Source organism: Taeniopygia guttata, chromosome 1, assembly GCF_048771995.1.
Source record: "Taeniopygia guttata chromosome 1, bTaeGut7.mat, whole genome shotgun sequence".
In the NCBI taxonomy this organism is placed as follows: domain Eukaryota; kingdom Metazoa; phylum Chordata; class Aves; order Passeriformes; family Estrildidae; genus Taeniopygia; species Taeniopygia guttata.
This window is the reverse complement of record NC_133024.1, coordinates 22,162,978-22,182,200: the sequence shown is the minus strand read 5'-3', so window position 1 is coordinate 22,182,200 and position 19,223 is coordinate 22,162,978. Positions and strand designations below refer to the sequence as shown.

The following is a 19,223-nucleotide window of genomic DNA, read 5'->3' as shown; positions in this document are numbered from 1 at the left end:
GTCAGTCAGTCAGTTTATCATTAAACCTGGTAGTCTTTGAGACGGTTTCCAGTTAATGTGGTGTCTCTTTTTAAAATCTCATCCTTAGCCACGATCACTGCTTTTGCAGTTACATGTTCCTGAGGCTGAATTGCCACACATTTCATTTAATGTAGGATATAAGTTACAATGAATCATGTTGTGTACCAGTTCTGGAACTTCTTATTATCTGGGGAAATCAGCTTGTGCTGCATTATCTGAAGAATCAGGCCTGAGCCTGAGATTTAAAGGAGCTCCTGGGGCAATGGGCAGAAAGCACATAGCAGGTGATGCCAGAGGATCCCCATGAGAGCAATTAAGAGCTATGGGTGCAACATGTTTCTTGGAACAGCATGGGCAGGATTTTTATTTACTCCCATTAATCATTATGGAAATCCAGTCCTAAGTTCCCCTGTTTAAATGCAAAAATTGAAAAGTTCCCCTGTTTAAACACGTAAAGTGCTTAGAGTCTTTTGAAATTTTGGTCAGCTTTGATTCAGTCATCATGTTTGTTTGTTTGTTTTTCCTCAGAGTAAAGACAAAACCGTTTTCTTTTTTGCTATTGAGGATGAATACAAGCCTATTGGATTCATCTGTGTCCCTGGACCTGTACAGGCATTACAGTGGTCTCCACCTTCTCATGTGAGTAATGCATATTTGTTTTCTTTCCTTCCCAGCAGTGTTAACATATGATTTTAAAATGAATTTCCAATCAAAATAGATGAAGATCCATTACTCTAGTCACGTCCTCTACAGACAATACAAATAATGTTTTGCTAATTTGTTTTTTCATGCTGCTTCAGCATGACAGATTCTAAAAGGTTCTGTGTAGCTGTATCTCTGGTTCAGTCACTATGGACATACTTTGGGTTTTGGATAATGCAGAAATGAAAATATTTTGGTATGCTTTTTGAGCCCTTGACTTGAAGTAACAATCTTATTCCTTAAGTTTTGGAAGATCTGATTCTCTTTGACAAAGAGAATTTGAGTGTTACTGTCTGTGACTCTTGCCCATATTAAAACAGGCTTTTGAAAAGCTTTTTGACAACATTAAGAAATATTTTGGGCGCTTCTTGAAATTCACATTCTGTGTTTGAAATGTGTCAGGACATATCAAAATAGGTTTTTGCTAATATTTAAAAGTGTTCTAGGGTTACAGTAACATTTGAAATTTTATTTGGTCCAGTATCCTTATTTAGAGGAGAAACTATTCATTATATTTAGATGCTAGCAAGATATATTTTACTGGGGCATGGTGTCAAAGTGTTGGTATTTCCACTTGTTAATTTGAACTGCTAAAAACTGCCAAAAGAAGTCTTGTTGGTATGAATTCTATCTTACTGCAGAAACAATAGATCTTGATCTGACAGTTGCATTTTGAGTCCCTTCCTTGAAGACAAAGTACTCCTCCTTACTAAAAAAGCACCCGTGGTGTCTTGGATATGTTAGATTCTGCCTAAGTAATTTTCTCTACCAGTATCTGGCCTCCATTGCTAGATGAGAACACTTACTTAACACAGTGCCAGCATCTGAGTGTCACACTACTTCTTTTATTTTTTGTTTGTTTTACAGAAGCACTGGTGATTAAATACATTACATTTAATGAATGCATTTTTAAACTGAGATCCTTAGTTCCTGAGACATGGGAACTATATGATTCCTAGTTAGGGTTTCCATAACAACTCTAATATGCCCTCTTTGCACATTTTTAGTGATGGGTCAGATAAAATAAGCCTCTCTTTTCTCCAAATAGCTTATGAAATTTGAAACTAAATACAAACTTGTCTTTTAAAAACTCAAAACACTGAATAATTATTACCCTCACCTCACCTATTCTTCCTTACTTCACATTTTAAAGGACTTGTCAGGTACCAACAGAAAACAAACAACTGAAAGGTAAGTAGAATTTGGCAAGACTTTGAGCCAAATCTTGATGATATAAAGGATTTATTAGTATGGAAATATAAGAAATTATCAACCCAAACCCTACTAAGTCATGGGTCAAATCCATCTTTTAATTAAACTAAATTTAAAAAATATCATCATGCTGCTTTCAAGCTAAGCATGAATTATAGCTGGTTTGGACACAGCAAGGATTTCTTCAATTCCTTAGCTTTGCCTAGCATAAAAGAAGCTCACTGATTTCTGATGTCCATTTAAAAATGTCCATAGAAATAAGAGCACAGGGAAGTGTGGCTGGAGTTTGGCTTTGTGCCTGTCCATCTGCCTAACCAACTTTTCCCCCCATTTGTCTTGATTCCATTTATACATCTGTCCTATATTTGTATTCTTGGTGTTTTTGTACAGGACAAGAGCACGCTGCTCATCCTTTGTGAGAATGGCTTTGCTGTCCAGGTTCCTGCCCCTCTGCGTGGGAAGCATGATGCAGCAACCACCTATCACATAAAAAACCTGCCAACACAGTACTTCCATTTTTATAGTATTAAATCCAAACTCAAGGTAAAAAACTCTTCTGTGGCAGAATTCCATCTTCTTCATTGTGTCAGGTGATCAAACTACCCAAAAGAGTTTCTAGTCCCTGTATTTCATCACAGGGCTTTTGCTAAGCTCCTTGAAATGGAATGCCAGGTAGAAGTAATTTGTGACGTGAAATTGAAGTTGGTTTTGGTTTATTCAAACCTACATGACACTGAAAGCATGATGTGAATTTTGGTTATGATTAGAAGACAGCATTAGAGAAAGGGAAAGGTTGTTAATTAGTTCTCAAATTATTTTAATTTTGGTAATTTTCACAAAAAGCATATTTATTGTGGCTGATATTCACCCTGTAGCAAATTTCTTTCAACAGTTACCTTGAAGCAAATATGAAACATTACTTTTTAGCAGTATTTCTGACTTTAAAAACTGTTTTCTTTTTAAAGGTGTGCATTTAATTTCTAAATGGCACTTAGTGTTTAAAAGAATATGTGGGGCCAAAGGAAAAGACATATCAACTCACAGCTGTAGTTAGTTTTGTGAAACTAAAAGCAAGCTGATGTTAGGCTCAGAAGGAGAACTCCAGTGAGCAGGGTCTCGGTTCCATACTCAATCCAGTTCCATACTCAATCTACTTTACATCCAACATCCTCTCTGGTTCTGTTGTTAACTTGTGATTTCTCTGCCTTTTCTGGTAACTGATCCTGTATTACTGAATGTCAGACAAAGCTTCATTTTGTGTTGCAACTTGGAGGAAGTCAGCATTCAGGAGAAAGATTTCTAGATGTTTTTTCACAGCAATATCTATAAGAACGATCACAAAGCATGCATATGAAAGGAAAGATTAAAATAATGGGTGTAGAGTTTTGTTGGTTTTCTTGTTTGTTTATTTTTTGATTGGTTTTGTTTTGGCTTTTTTTGTCAAATGAGAAGAATAATATTGAGAAACACTATAAATCACTAAAAATAAAAAAATATGTTTCTACAGAGAGAAGGAATATTAATTACTCTTTTTACCTTGGAAACAGATAAATAATTAATAAGTTACAACAAGGATGTTTTAATGTAAGGAAAGATTTCTCACAGTAAGGGTAGTGAAACACTAAAGTAGTTTTTATAGTCTGTAGAGTCCCTAGAACAGGATATTTTTAAAAAGGTAAAACAGACAAAGATCAGCTGATAATATTTAAGGGTTTGCTGGTTTGGCTGTCTAGTATCTTCTTAGGAAGCTACTGTTTTAGAGAATGCTTGATACTTGTTTATGCTACATTAGTCTTGAATGGGAGAGAATTTTAAAGGTTTGATAAATCTTTCCTTCATTTTTCAGATGAAGTTAAATCAGTTACAGCTTCTCTCTTTTGCTCTATACCAATGATGGACTAGAACTTGTTTGAGTTCAGCTTTCCAGTGCTTTTCTTTCTCCATGGCAGGCAGGGGACAGGACTTAGAATTTCTGCAGGAGTAAGCATAGTGTTGAAAATTTGGACTAATCTCTCTGAGGAAATATTGAAATCTGCTTGCCATTTGGAATTATTTCTGTTTCAAAGGACCAAGAGTAAATACTTCAGAGGAGGGAGATGGGGGCATTTCACTGGAGAGTCCCATGAAGTCTGGTTGATCTCTACTAAGTTGACAGGAAAGAGATTTGTGTAGATATTCTGTATGTGTAATGCCAGGAGCACCTTGGATTACATTTATGAGACTCCTTCAGTCAGTGTTGTGTGGGGTGCCTTGGTTTCATGTCTCGGTGTTTCTCTGCTCATTGTAATAGCTGGGAGAGGAGATTGCACGGAGAGAGAAAGAAAAGCAAGAGAAGGAGAAGGCAAGGCTTGAATGGATAAAGCAGCAAAAGGAGCTGGGACTTGAGGTACAAGAAACGAATGAGGAAGAACCTGAAGAAGAGCCATTGCCACCTATCTACATACCAGAGGAGCCCAGTCCCATCCTCTGTGGCTTTTATGCAGCACCAGGAAAATTTTGGCTTTCCTTGGTAAATCATGTTGATTTTTTTTTTTTTTTTTACTTCATGTTGATGGGCTTGCATGATGTGACATCCTTTCATTTTGAAACCTGTCATTCCGAGGATATCAAGTTCCTTTCATCCTTGACAGTTTCAGTGTTTGTTGTGAATTAAACCAGTAGTGTCACTCTGATTCAGATTGTTTGGTAAATATCCAGTAGGTGCCCTTCTTGGTGGTGCCTGAATGAGCACAAAGATTGAGCTCTTCCCTCACAAGCAGAAGGTAGAATTTTAACATAGTGGTAGAATGGCTTTTAATGCCAGAGATCATGACACACTTCTGCCTGTGGATAAATAGGATCTCTAGGTGTTTGGAAGTAGCATTTTCTAGCCATTCACAGATCCTTAAGAAAGGAAGAATTATTCTGAAATTTGCATTTTCCTGGTCAGCTGTTTCAGTTTTGTTTTGTCATTGTTTCCTTATCATCCTTCTCTTCTTCAGGGTGGGTATGACTCAGGATTTCTCTATCATTGCGAATTCTCACATGATAATAAAGAAGACCCTGAAAAGAGGAAAGATGAACCCTTTGAAGTGATTCCTATGGAGAACACTGACAACAATCCCATTCACCAAATCTCCTTCTGGTAAAACACTGTAATGTAATAAATAGCTCTGGGATAAAGCTTGATGAAATTGAACTTGGAAGGGAGGAGTGTATGCTCCTTTGTCCTTTTCAGTTGTGGCTCAGCTCTAGTATACATGAACTCTCTCTGGTTTTCCTGGCACTGAATTTCACCTAAAATTCCTAATAGACATAGCTGAGCCAGGTGTCTGATAGAATAATTTTAAAAGACCTTCAAAGATGAAAAAATGGGATTTCTAAGTAAATACTGACTATAATTCAACCACTCTAGATTGTAGAACTCCAGGAGAACACTTAGAAGTCCCTGCATATACTGATCACCAGAACAGCAGTTCTTTATCATAGTTAACAAAAAGAATTAGAACATGGAACAGTCAGTCCATCCCTCTAGTGCTAAGAATATAGGCTTCTCAGAACATTCTGTGAACTGTACAAATGGAAAGGCTGGATTTTTTTCAGACTCCCAGTATTAGGTTCTCTGTAAGAATAGGCATGTTCTGCATCAAAGGGAAGCAAGTTTAATTCTGGCTTTAATCTACTGCTGGCTGCATTCATCACCATCTGTACTAAATGGGGAGCAGGGACTAAAAACTGCTTTTCTAGCTTTTAACTTGGTGTCTTCTACACTGCCAAGCTCAGGGCTAATACTAGTTCTAAGATACCTAGCAAATGCTGGAATGTTCCTGAGCAGCCAGTTAGCTGCAAAAACACTTCATAGTAGAATCACACATACTTTAAATACTTTGCTTTCAGCTTCCAAACTTGGGAAAGTGATTTCTATTAAGCTAGATCAGCTCTTTTCATATTTTGAGCTTGCTTGTTACAAGTTGCTGCTATTACTGTTTCTTGTTGTTTGTTTAACAGTAGCCACAGCCCCCTGATGTTCTGTGGGATGCAGGATGGCTCGCTGCGTGCTTATCCTCTCGCTTATCCTCTCGGTGAGAAAGGCCTCTCAGTGGGTGCCCTGAAGGACTATTGGTACCTGAATGTACATGACAATGACAATGGGCAGATCCGGGGGATCTGTTGTAGTCATGATGACAGGTGTCTGATTACCTGTGGTGGAGATGGAAACATTTTTACATTTGACCTCTGGTCAGAGGAGGAGCTTCCCAAAGAGCCAAAAGTCACAATCCCCCCTCCTAGGGTAAGTTGGTACCCTCTTTCACTGAATTAGGCCTTTTGGTATGAAACTACCCAGATGGGCAAACATGGTTCATTTATTTTTCGTAAAGATCTTTCACAGCAAAAGCTGAAGTTTCCCAAACTATTTAGAAGAATAGCTCTTGCAAAACATTCCCTAATAAATGGGCTCTGAGACTGCACTATTCCTTCTCAGTGTTTTGTGTTTTTCTCCAAATAAATATAGTATGTGTTATTCATATGTAATGTTCTTCCAGTGCTTTCCCACTCAAAGGTGTAGTCATACATATTCCTGGAATGAAAGAATTGCAAGGATTTCTATTGCTTCATACTTTTCTTGGGTTTAATTCCAGTAAAGTATGATTCTACTCTGGATGGGGATTCTAGAAATACTATTGGAGAGTACCATATGTGTAGTTTCTCCATACACCTAGTACCATTCATGTAAAATTCACAATGGGTTTTTCCATTTGCAAAATAGCACAACACAATGCTGATCCCGTTGCTCTTTCACTCTTGGGCAGCATTAGTAGTAGTGAATTTACAGGTGTCCTGTACTCACTGCAGAGCTGATCATCTCTAGCACATTTAAACAGATGACACTGGAACTCAAAAGCAGTTCTACTGATACTGTACAAGAAGAGGGATGTCAACTAAAATGTTCAGACTTCGTTGAATTTTTAAAAAGTCTTAAGAGTGTCTGAATTTAGTAACTATAACTTGAAAGAAGCAGTGAGAGCTGTTGAGTAAAGTGTCATTGTGCACAATAGGCATTCAGTAAAGTTTAAAAATCTTTAAAGTGTCAACATAAAAAAATTAACTTTTAAATATGTTTTAATACTGGTTAATAACTACATTTTGAAGGAAGCTTGGCAACAGAGACAGAGGAAATTGTGACTTTGGTCATTCAGCTAAATTGTTCATGACTAGTTGGACTTCTTTACCAGTATGACAAGAATATATAGCACTGAGAATGGAGCTAGAGTTATTTTCTAAAAGTGAATTATTAGAACTTTTGATATCAGAGCCTTACTAACTCCAGTATTGGAAGAAGTTATTAATATCCAATTATAAAGCATATATACAGATTTATAGTTTTAAATATGTAAGTAGCTCTATATAAAGACCTTTATGGTCAGTTCTATTGTTCGGGCTAACAGCATTGCTTAATGACCATTCTAGTAGAGTTTTTCCCTTTTCAAAGTATATCTTCATTAAGTATCTATTCTAGTTTTAAGTCATGTGGAAAATTAAAAAAAATTTTATCTTCATTAAACTTAATGAGATTCTTAGAGAATCCAATACAAATCATCTGAAACTAACTAAGTTAAATTACAGATCAATTAAGTACAACTAAATTGTTGGGTGATAGTCCCCCCTCTTTTTTCAGAGCATGATTGCCTAGGGAAATGAGGCTTGTGCTACTGCAATGTCCATCCATCTGTCATTCTTCACAGCTAATAATTGTGAATCCATTATGCAGTCAGCAAAAGCCAACCAGATTAATTACAGATGTAACTTAGAATTAGCCCATGACACACTGACTCTTGTTAATGTGGCAGTGAGGGGAGACAAGAGAATTGGGCTGGGGGATAGAGAACCAAAGATGTTATGGGACAGAGAGAACTTAGGACAAGCAATGATGTAATAATTTATGCCACTGGGGAGGTTATAGGGTGTTCTCTGTCCCTAATGTTTCATTAGTTCTTTTACATATAAACCAGCTTCCTTGCTTTTTCTGCTTGAAACATTACAACACAGTATTTAAGGCTCAGATAGTAATATTGAAAATGAAGATTTCTTTTGTTTTTGTGAGAGGTGGTGAGAGCTCTATCTTAATGTTTATAAAAGCTTTATTGTCTGTTGAAACTATAACTGCTTGTTTAAAGACAAGACAATGTTTTTATTCCAGAGAGGTCTTGAGAAGGAGAAGGCTACTGAAGACATTAAGGATCCTGATGCCTACACGTAAGAGATGCTTAGATAATGATGAATAGGATTTTCAAGTGTTGGTAGCTCTTTTTGCATGTATTTCTTTTTGCCTACAAAGAGGAGGGACAAGTTGATCACCCTGAATTTGGGTCATTTATTTGTGAAACACAGTTTTTTCAGCCCTTCTCTCCATTTCATCTATTTTTATCTGGAAATAATTCAAATGTCGTACTATGAGGTAGTTAACTTCAGACTACAGAGACAGCTAAAGGTCAAAGCCCCTTGATGTTAAGAGTGTACAAATATGTTAAGAGTATACAGAAGGTGATTCCTTTTTAAGTTACCTTAAGAACAATTGAGTTCACTGGGAATTTAAGATTGTCAAGGAAATCTAAAAGGTCATATAAACTGTAATCTTTCCACTCTTGCATTGAGATAACGTAATTTCTGTTTTATGCATTTTCAGTATTGAGGAATACAAGCAGAAAAAGGAGCATGAACGGAAAATGAAGGAAGCTGAAGAAAAGAAAAATAAGAAAAGAGAGGAGTTAAGTGCACTGAGACAAGACTTTGTTTATCTCCTTCAAAAGAATCAGGAGTTGCCCATGCACATGCAGTTGCACAGAGAGGTACATCTGGCTTTTATTAGGGTCATTTACATTTACAGGCACCTTCTTGTAAAATGTTGCTACATATCATATTGGGGCGAAGGATGTCCAATACTTTGGATTAAGGTAGTTTTAAAAATATATAAATTGGTGGACTTCTGAATCACAGCTGATTATTTGTGCCAATTAAGAAGCACAGGAAAAAAATGTGGTTCTCTGTGGAGATAGCTTCTGAAATAAAGGATAGTATTGATGTGCATGCAACTAAGGCACCAGGTAAAAATATTAGTTATGAAGACCTAGAAGCCAAAATAATGTGATGCTGGGTTTTTCATCTTCTTGCAGGAGTTTGAGATGGACCGTAGGATCTTTGAAGAGCTGGATAGGCAGACACTACAGAGAATCCAGTTAGTGCAAAAGCAGCTGGCTTGGGAGCATGAGAAACAATTCATTGGACTGCAGAAACTACAAACACAGTAATTACCACTTTTCTTCTACTTTTCTCCCTCACCTTCCATGGGGCTTATTGTCTATGAAGTTGTACCTCCCACAAGAAAAAGGAATGTGATTTATTTTTTCTCTCTCTCTCATATAATCAGAACTTAATCTGTTCTGTTATGATTCTGCTCTTATTTAAGAATCTTATTTATTCTTGGAACATACACAAGAGTATATGTTCATATTTATGTGGAATGACTTCTATTGAATCTTTGGCAAAAATGCAGATAGTCAAATGAAGGAAATTACTTCATTTGGATTCACTTCTGTATGAAGAAAGCTGGTTGAGACTATTTTCCTGGGGTTTTGCCAGTAAGTTCAATAAGAACCAAGAACTCTTACGGAAATGTTGAAAAACAACCTGTGAAATGAATGCCTGTTTTTAAGACATATTGTGTGTCTGTCAGATATTTTAATGTCATTTCTAACACAGTGTTCTCTATATAATTTGAAGTTACAAAAGAACTTTCTCAAGAATAGAAGTTTAAGCATGAGGTGCATTTTGAGTTGGTTTTCATAGATCTAGGTAAGAGCAAAGGATGAATTAATAAAATAAATACACAATTAAAAAACCACCTTAGGCACACAGAGCATGTGACAGGGAAAAATGATAGAATGAGCATGTTTATGATAAGTCCTTAATGGAAGATGAAATTTATTGTCACGAAGAACCTGGTATAAGTTTCAATATTGGGAAAAGTCTTCATGTGGTTATTCTTGACCATCTCCATTCCTAGATTGGATAAAAGTATATAGACGGTGTCAGATGTCATCAGGCTAAGCAATTTCTTACTGACTTGTGGATTTACATTTGAGGATTGCATGTGCAATAATTACACTCTTCATGCCCTTTTGGTCAAGGTAAAATGGTATTTTGTGTCCACTGACATCAGACAGTTTTGTCTAATTTGGGATTCCAGGTTTCGGGACTCTCTGGAATTTACTCTCACTGTTCATGCTATTCAAACCAATCATCAGATTTCGACCTACAGCCTTCTAACAGTGTCTGAGAAATATGGCCAAGATAAGAAACATGAGGACAGCAAGTGGGCAGTACATAAAGAGAAGTGGACAGCACTTAAAGAGGCAGAACAAGCAGAAGAGGAGATCCACAGAGAGACAAGCCCTGTGCATAGAGGTAACGATAACCATTTAAAACTTTCAGTAATATGGTTTCTGTCTTTCATCTCAGTTTGTGTTCCTGAGTCCAAGTAAAAGAAATACATGTGTAAGTGCAGGTAAAGAAATATAGCTGTGATGGTTTTTTAGTACCTATATGCAAAGTAAAACTCATACATAGTTATCCATGTTTAGATCAATGTCAGCAATTGTCTGTCAGCCCCATGGGTAGAATGTGACTAAAAGTCAAGTCAAAGAACCTGAATACTTTCAAAGCATCCACTACAATGGAACTATCCTGATTTACATCAGTTCTACAGGAGTTATCTGAGGGAGTTTCCAGTAGCTGGGACTGCACTGTGCTGTGTGGTATTACATCTTCACATGGTTATATTTTGTTTCAGGAAGTGTAGTTTTTGAGAATGAGGCTGAAAGGCTGAAGACACCAGAGGTCCGAAAGCCAACCACGCGTTATATAGAAAGCAGACGTCAGAAAATCAGAAGCCTTGTTGAGAAATACGATGCACTGAAAGCCAAGATCATGAAGAGGAGGGCAGAGTGGCATGAATTGTGAGTCTTGAACTGGACTCTGTTCCCTTTTAGTTCTGCTTCTTGTTTGAGATCAAGTAATGCTATTTAGCTGTCATATGGCACTATAATCTCCCTGCTTAGGTTTTTGTGTTCCTAAGGGTTGTAATTAAAACAGATGAATTTTCATGTATCTCCAAGTTTCGAGAGAGCATTAGAATATATTTAGTTTCTATGGTTCCTGTAAAACATTATCAAATTTGAATTCAGCTAGGTAGCTGCATTTTCAGATAGGGAGTAAAATGTGTCTAAATGGATCATGACTGAGAGACACCTACTCCATTACAGTCAACTCTTTGTGAATCCTGCCAGCCCCACATGGAGCAGATACTGTAACAGCTGGGTTAGGTCAGCATCATGTGAGTGTTTGTCATATGCTGTCATGCTCCATGCTGGTCTTTATCTTAAGCAGCAAGAAAGGGGGACAGGATGTCTTTCACAGAATCGTAGAATATCCTGAGTTGGAAGGAATCCACAAGATCCATAAAAGTCCAGCTCATGTCCTTGCACATGGCAGCCTCAAGAGTCACACACCATACCTGAGAACTTGTCCAAACACTCCTTGAACTCTGTCAGGCTTGGTGCTGTGACCTCTTCCCTGGGAAGCCTGTTCCAGTGTCCAACCACCCTCTGGGTGAAGAACCTTTTCCAAATATCTAACCTAACCAAATATCTTTGAATGACCACTTTTTCAAGGCTGTGTTAGATGGGGCTTTGAGTGACCTAGTCTAGTGGAAGGTTCCCCTGTCCATGGCAGGGGCGCTGGAATGAGGGTGATCTTTAAGGTCCCTTATAACCCAAACCATTCTATGCTCATGGAAGTACAGAAGTTCTTCCTTAGGAGATGAATGGCAGGGAACAGGACAAATGTAGAGTCAGAGTACAAAGCTTTTAAGGTTATTTAGTGTTTAACAATGTAGAGTAGGATCAAGTAGTCTGTGCTACAGGCTGGTAGATTGTTATGTGGCTCCCTGAAATTGATAGCAACATGTACTCACTTAACCCAGAACTCAGTCTGAGTGTGAAGGTTTAAACTTTCCCATGCCAGAGCTTTGTTTTAAAAATTCTTAGGAGGAAAAAAAATCTGGGATTTTCATTTAAATGTGCAAGGATGTTCTTTCCAAAGTAGCCATTCTTTTCTGAGAGAGGTGTATCACTCTTTCACCTCCCAAACTTTGCTGCCCAAGTCAGAGGGTATGACATGACTGTTCATTTGTATGCTTTCTATCTTGGCAAGTTCAGCTTTATTTTGTATCTACCAGATACAAGAGCAAACCTAGAGATAACTATGAGAATTCCAAAGATGCTGAGGAGATCAAAGCAGCACGGGAGAATATAGGATGTTACAGGCTGAAGAGTGCCACTAACTACACACTCACTGAAAATGAGCGTATAAGCACTGAAAAGAAGATGATGCAGCTTGCAATCCTGGAAGACTTGGTGTGTAAAACTGTGTATATTGCCCTCTTTTTGGTAGGGGACATGAGGATAGTGTATTGATCTCTGAAGAATTTTTTTGAAAAGTGAGCATGGGAATAGGCCTTGAAGGACAGACGACTGTTTTGAGTAAACTTTAGTTACAAATCAGCTCTTCTCTTGTGAACTGTCTCGTGCTTCAACAAACCCAAACCCAAATCATTCCAGAGTGACTCTTTATAAATGAGAAAGAGAATTTAGCTTTACTAGTATTTCAGCAGGAACACCTGTCTTTTTAAATTAGAAGTCTTATAATCTAGTAAAACACAAAGCTAAATAACCCCTGCTGTGAAATACCTTAACAAAACCAGGGATGTGAGCAAGGAAAAGTGTTCTAGCGTGGCCTCTCTGTATTTGCACTTTGGCAATCACTGCTCCTGGAATTGGAATCTTCCTAAGAACCAGGTTTTTTGGAGCCACCTTGCTACAGTAGGACTCCTACAGTTACCACACATCTTTCAACCTCAAAGACACAATAAGTTCAAATGTTGTGCAGTATCTTTTTTGCTTTCCCTGTGACTTCTTTTCCCCCATCCTTCTCATAGGAATGGTTTTTCATTGTATTTGGCTGGACTGCAAAAGAGGGACACTGGATAACTTTGCCGGCGAGGCCTAAGCATTACAGAAGCAATTCTACAGTCTCAGGGGATTTATTGGATCATTTTAGTCTCATGCCTGGTCTTCAGCACTTCACTGTAGTGTTGATGCTATCAGATAGCCAGTGATTAACCCAACTCATTAGAACAAACAAAGGGAATAATTCTTGTCATAAATTCTGGGTTTATAATAATGAGGAATTCCACTTGCTTCAAGTGGATGGTGTGTTATTTTCTTTTATAAAGATCAGAGAAGTTTCTGCCAAATATATTCATGATAGATCACATTCAATTATTACTTAATGTAAAAGAGTCAACTAATCATGTCCCTTTATCACAGAATGATTAATAATCCTAATTTTAGCCTTCTTGAGTTGGGTAGGACTACTTCCTGTGGTAGAGAATCCTACTAAAATAGTTTTTCCTTTGCAGATTCATAAGACAAAAGTGAATATGAACAAAGAGATTGTGTCTTTGAGGGACCTCAAGGTTTCTACTATTGATGAAATCAAGAGTTTAGTGAAGGAAGTCAAATCCATACAGGCAAGATTAGATGTATCAGAACATCTCCCTATTCCCCTGATCCCTCAGTTACACCCAGATGAGGTTCCTGAAAAAATAGTTGAGCACAACAGTGATGTCCTCCTAAAGTTCAAAGAGGAGCAGGAGGCCAAGGCAAAGCTCAAGGAACCACTGGAAGGGTGTCCCTCGTCTCGTGCATTTAGGCACATGTTTCTTCAAACTCCTCCAGTGGAAGACGGTGCCCCCATGGCACAGGCTGGAGATGCATCAGCTGTGGTCACAGAGGAGAAGGAGGCTTTTGAGATGGAGAAAGCAGAGCCAACAGAAATGGAACTGGAAATTTTAAAGAGGGAGAAGATAAAAAATCTATACTTGCAGGAGACCTTGATTAAAAAGGTAGGAAATTGAAAGATATTTTTGTCAGATTAAAAAAATCCCACTGGTTCATCGATGAAACCAAAACCCCTCCTGTCTCAGGATTGCAGCTAGTCTTGCCTTTCTGCAGTCCTGGAAAATGCTAACTGTTGCAAATTTACAGTGGAAATCAGTATAAATCCATAACTATAATCTGTGTTGTGACTATTATCACTTGAACGATATTTTAGATTCCTTATTGATTGTGCCATGAAGCTAAGATCTTAGTGGCAAAAAAAAAAAAAAAAAAAAAAAAGGAAAAAATAAGACAAGTAAAATGTTAGACATAACTTGAAAAATTACAGAGTCAAAAAAGCAGCATCACTGCAACTTTGTAGATTCATGTTCTCAGCTCTTCAATAACTGTAGTTTCAACCTTTTAGTCCAAAAATTACTTTGTAGGATTAGAAAAGGTACAAAAGAGAGTAACCAAAATGCTTACTCATGGAAAAGATTCTTTAAAGGATACATCTAAGTGGATAAAGTATCTTTGGCCTGTGAAAAGGACAACTGATATCGTTTTAGAGATGTGATAAAATTCTGAATAACATAGAAAAGGAGGGTGGGAATCATCTCTTAAAAGAAGGAGATATATCAAATGAAATGGTCACACAGAAAGGTTGAAGAATGCAAATGAAAATAGTTTTCCTATCCAATAATAAGCTAAGCTTTGGAACTCAGTGCTAGGATGTGGGGGAAGCTGTAATTTGATAGCGTGGAACAAAAAAATCCATTCAAAGCTGTTGAACAAAGTATACTGCTTCAAACTCAGGATGTCCCTAAGTCAGAGTTTAGGAGGGTACAGAGAGCAGTATACCAGAGGTGTGCCACTGTTCACTTGTTTGCTCCATTTCTTAGCATCTCTTTAATTTCTGCTGCTGGGAGTTGATTCTTTGGTCTGCCTCAACACAGACACCCTTGTGTTTATGTGTATGAAGGTTTTGAGGGAATACCCAAATTCTGCTGTGAACATCACACACCTGTAAGTTAATGTTAGCAGCTGGTAGTACTTATTTAGCTGTAAATGTCTAAGGGCAGCAGCTATTTCAAAAGATGTCTGTCAAGGCAGAAGAGTTATTTATTGATGGATCTGGGATTGTTGTATAAACTACTGTAAACTATGGACTACTCTAAAACATTCTCTGAAGAGTAAAATACTTCAGGGATGGAGGGGATGCAGTGAAGGATTCCTGTGACACCCTGGTGATTCTTTTACTATTATGCTGAGAAGAAAGACAAAGATTTGGGATTAACTTTGTCTTTCAAAGTGCATCAGTACTCTCTAGGAAATAGCGTATCTGAGTTGTTGATTTGGCAGAGAGAATTTTTCCCTTCTGCTCCCTTCTCTAGCTTTGCATGTTTAACTGCACTGATAATACTTTTCCTGTTCCTGATTTCACACTCCTTTGCTCCAGATCAACACACTGGTGATCAACTTTGATGCTGAACTTCGCCTTTTGCGGCACAAGAAACTGAAGATGGATGTGCAGATGAAAAGTGCTGATCTGCGCTGCATCACATGCTGTGAAGAGCTGCTTGTCCTGAAGAAACTTGAGGTACATGAGGACCTTCTTGAGGAGCAAATCTGTACCCTCATCAATGAACAGGAGGACACACATGTAAGTAGACCACATGTACCATTAATTTAAATTTAACAGTTAATTTAAAATTTAATAGTTAATTTTAACCATTAATGCATGGCTTGAAACAAAGGTAAACCGTCAAGTAAATGGTGGCATCCTTTGGCTTTGTTTTAGCACTGATCCAGTGACTAGTGCTACATTTTGAAAAACAAGAAACTCTTGATGATTAGCCTAATAGGATGGTCACTTCTAACTTCCAATACTTAATTTGTTAATAATCTTAACATTTGTATTTTAATAGATCCGTCATGATATGGCCAAAGTGACTAATCACATACTTTAAGAACATATTCCTAGGTGATGCTTGATTGAACCATGGGTTAAACAAGAAAGACAAGTTTAGCATTTCCAGATCTTCACAGATGCATCCTATATACATACACATGGGTTCTACCTTTTAATCGAAGTAGTTTTTTGTTTGTTTAGTCAAAATTGAAGAGCTACCTTGCACAACTAGAGGACAGAAAGTGTGAGATTGTAATGCTCGAGGAACGTAAGAAAGCTCTTTATGCCAGCTTCGAAGCATCCCTTGGAGAAAACAATGAATTTGCTGATTTTCTGACCGACATTTTAAAGAAGGAAGTTGAGTACATGGAAAAAGAAGTAGGAAGAGGAGCAGGTTGGAGATTTTGTTCTTTTTGCTTTATGGATTTGTTATACATATTTCCATGTGGTCAAGTATATGTCTCTCATTCTATCTGGAGCCCTAAGTACACACAACATCCAGTCAGTTCAAAAATCTGTAGGTCAGACCTACCCAGATTTGTTTATAGACTGACAGTGTGTTCTGTGGCTGTCATCTTGAATGATAACAATGATGAAATCCAGTTTCTAACATGACTGCAGTTGGTCTGATAACAGTTCCTGCAATTTACATCCTGTAAGTCAATACGAGGACTGATAATTGGTAAGAGGAAGAGGCACAGCTTTAAATAGGTGTTTCCTGTGCTGTACTAATGGGAGCTATGGATAAGTGATTAGTCTGTTACATTCGTGACATTCTGCTCTAATCTGTCCATTGACTAATGAGAGATCATAAACCTAATCTGCAATCATCTATTAGTCACAGGACTAAACATATTACAAAAGGATTTCATTCATCATAGTGACTCAGTTTTAAGCTGTTAAAGCAAGGCAGTCTTACTGAGCTAAAATACTTCTGCTTTCTCTGACTTGGCTTTTGATTTAAAGTGGGACATGATTAGCAAAAAGTGCAGACAATGGTGATGTTTTATGACAGATTTGTGCTTCCATATTCTGCTTGGTTGATTAATCTCTGTGGTAGAATGGTAAACCCACACTGTTTAAGTTCCTAGCATATATAAAGAGAAGAAATATGTCGAAGTTAAGTCCCAAAAACATGGGCTGCACCTGTGCCTGTTCTACTACTAGGTGATATCTCTCTCTTTTCCCCTTTTTTTCTTTTTTCTTTTCTTTGAAAACATCGCATCAGATCAATGCAATAGGCACAAGGTGCCTGGATTCCTGTATCACCAGAATGATCTTTCGTGATTTACTGGGCTTGTGTTCACCAGCACATTGGCATAATGCATAGCTGGTGGGTCTGGAGCATTTTGCAAGCCAGTTCCTGTTTCTTTCAGGTGAAGAAAATGAGAATGAAGAGGAGGATGATGGAAAGCCTGACTTAAAGACTGATGAAGAAAATTGTGGATCTAAAAGCATAGTCTTTGATGACTCTGTTTGTCCAGAAGGTACCTAAGCTGTTAGGTCCTTGTGTTAACTAGTTGTTTAGCTTTAGGGGCAACATCATGTGTTTGAAAAGAAAACACAGATGTAAAAAAAATTATTCACTGCATGGTAAAGTCATGAAAGGCTGGAATGTGTGCACCCCTCCTGTGTGCAGTATTTTTCCCCAGGAAACTTCAGCCAAGACAATAAAACTGCTGGTAGTGTAGACTACCCTAATTAAAAAAGATTGGAAAAATAAGAATTAGCTAAGCCTAAGAATTAATTATTTTGTGTAAAGAAGCATTCACCATTTCATGGCTGTTACCTGGAGAGAAAAGGCTCTTCCCTTGAGTGAAGCAGCGGCAGCGCTGTAGCTGCTCTCTGGAAACAGCTGCCTGGCTGGATCCCTCCCTGTTCAGGGAAGTTCTGAGGGGGAATCTCATGCTGTTAGTTGAAGCTCTTTGTTACCACCTCGTGGATTTATGCAGCAATTGCCTGTTGCTAGGCTGTTCTGAAAAGTTAGGAGCTTTACTTTGCAAAGTCCTCTTCATTTGTGCAATCAAAAAGGTAGGCAACTCTCTCTCTCCTTTTCTTTTGTAGGAGCTTAGCTAATTTAGGATGTTGTTTTTTTAAAAAATCTTTGAGTGCTGTGTCAGTGACCATGTAACAGCACTGCTTCATTTTTAAGTTCTAACTTACCAACAATTTGCCACCTTCCCCTTTTTTAAAATTGGATTTAAAAATAATTTCCACAAATTGAATTTTTATTAACTCCTTGTTCATCTCATTTTTCAATGGAATGTTAGGAAGAAATAAAAATTTTTATGTCTTACTTAAAATGTCCGAATTGCTAATTTAATAGGGTAATTGCATGTTGCATTAGTTTCTTCATATTTGTCTCTTTATGTGGAATTTTTTTTTGCCTTTATTGAGCTCTCTTTTTTATTATTATGCCTGCTGATTTGGGCATAATTATGCACTTGCTAAGCACTAGTGAAATCACAGTATTGATAGAAATTCACAGATCTTCCTTACCATGACACAGATTCTATGAAATACAGCTATGTTTACAAGTAGAGCTATAAATGACCCCTACAGCAAGTTCATAATTTATAATAAAGGCTGCTATGGAGAAACAACTATGTGCTCACATAATTGAAGATTTTACTGCAACACATATTAACTACTGGGACTGCATTGCTTACAAAAGCTAATTTTTGAGCACTTGCTTTTAATGCTGGCTTTGATGCATTTAATCTGACTTCTGGAAACAAACTACCTCGACTGAATGTTAAGAAGAAAAAGATCCAGCCAAGACATTCACCCAGTCACAGAGGCACATGGCCCATGGGTTTAAGGAAGATCTAGGGAACCAAAGCCATGGTGTTATTAAGGGGAATGCTGGGAATGTGCACAGCAGGAGAAGGTACCAGCTCTACCCAGTAACTCCAGAGCAGTCACAGTGAAAGTAAGCTCTTCTTTGACCCTTTCCCTTCCAGGCTGCAGTGAGGATCTCTTCCTGAACACCATCCAGCTCCGGCAGCAGCGGATAGGCATTGAGAAAGCTCTAGAAGAGGAGAAGAAAGTTGCTGGTGACCTCAAAAAGGAATATAATGCCTTGGTCAAAAAGGTATTGTAGTGTTTTCTCAGAAAGCATCAGCATGTTCAGTGGAGTGCTAGTGATTAGTGCTGGTCTAAGATTTAAAACCAGAATCCTAACCCTCTGAGAGGCCTCTGTTTGGGAAGAGATATCTGTGGTGGCACAGAAGCAGGAGGCAGCTGGACATGGTCACCTGTTCTCCTGGAAAGGGTAAACAAGTTGGTCCAACCTTAACTTTCATGGGGCTGGATCCAGGTTTTAGGTCAGTTCCCTCCCAGATGTCTAGCCTCATGCAGCAGCAGGAACTGGATTCTCTGGTTCAGATGAAACTCATGGT

General features: G+C 37.9%; 1 protein-coding gene across 10 annotated transcripts in view; it reads left to right on the top strand.

Annotated features, from left to right (window-relative positions):
• The window catches only part of CFAP44 (cilia and flagella associated protein 44), a 42,287-nt gene that overhangs the window by 18,695 nt on the left and 4,369 nt on the right, over positions 1-19,223 (top strand). For 5 of the 10 annotated variants that reach the window (XM_030265610.4, XM_072925084.1, XM_072925083.1 and 2 more), the window contains 16 exons: positions 550-660; positions 2,326-2,478; positions 4,226-4,444; positions 4,917-5,059; positions 5,923-6,205; positions 8,114-8,169; positions 8,600-8,762; positions 9,087-9,217; positions 10,160-10,377; positions 10,763-10,928; positions 12,209-12,386; positions 13,451-13,936; positions 15,370-15,573; positions 16,024-16,216; positions 17,199-17,309; positions 18,786-18,916. In XM_030265610.4, the coding sequence (XP_030121470.4) occupies positions 550-660; positions 2,326-2,478; positions 4,226-4,444; positions 4,917-5,059; positions 5,923-6,205; positions 8,114-8,169; positions 8,600-8,762; positions 9,087-9,217; positions 10,160-10,377; positions 10,763-10,928; positions 12,209-12,386; positions 13,451-13,936; positions 15,370-15,573; positions 16,024-16,216; positions 17,199-17,309; positions 18,786-18,916 (2,946 nt within the window). Of the gene's footprint in view, positions 1-549; positions 661-2,325; positions 2,479-4,225; positions 4,445-4,916; positions 5,060-5,922; positions 6,206-8,113; positions 8,170-8,599; positions 8,763-9,086; positions 9,218-10,159; positions 10,378-10,762; positions 10,929-12,208; positions 12,387-13,450; positions 13,937-15,369; positions 15,574-16,023; positions 16,217-17,198; positions 17,310-18,785; positions 18,917-19,223 lie in introns of those variants that run through there. The other 5 variants (XR_012054309.1, XM_072925089.1, XR_012054320.1 and 2 more) reach the window with 5 other exon arrangements.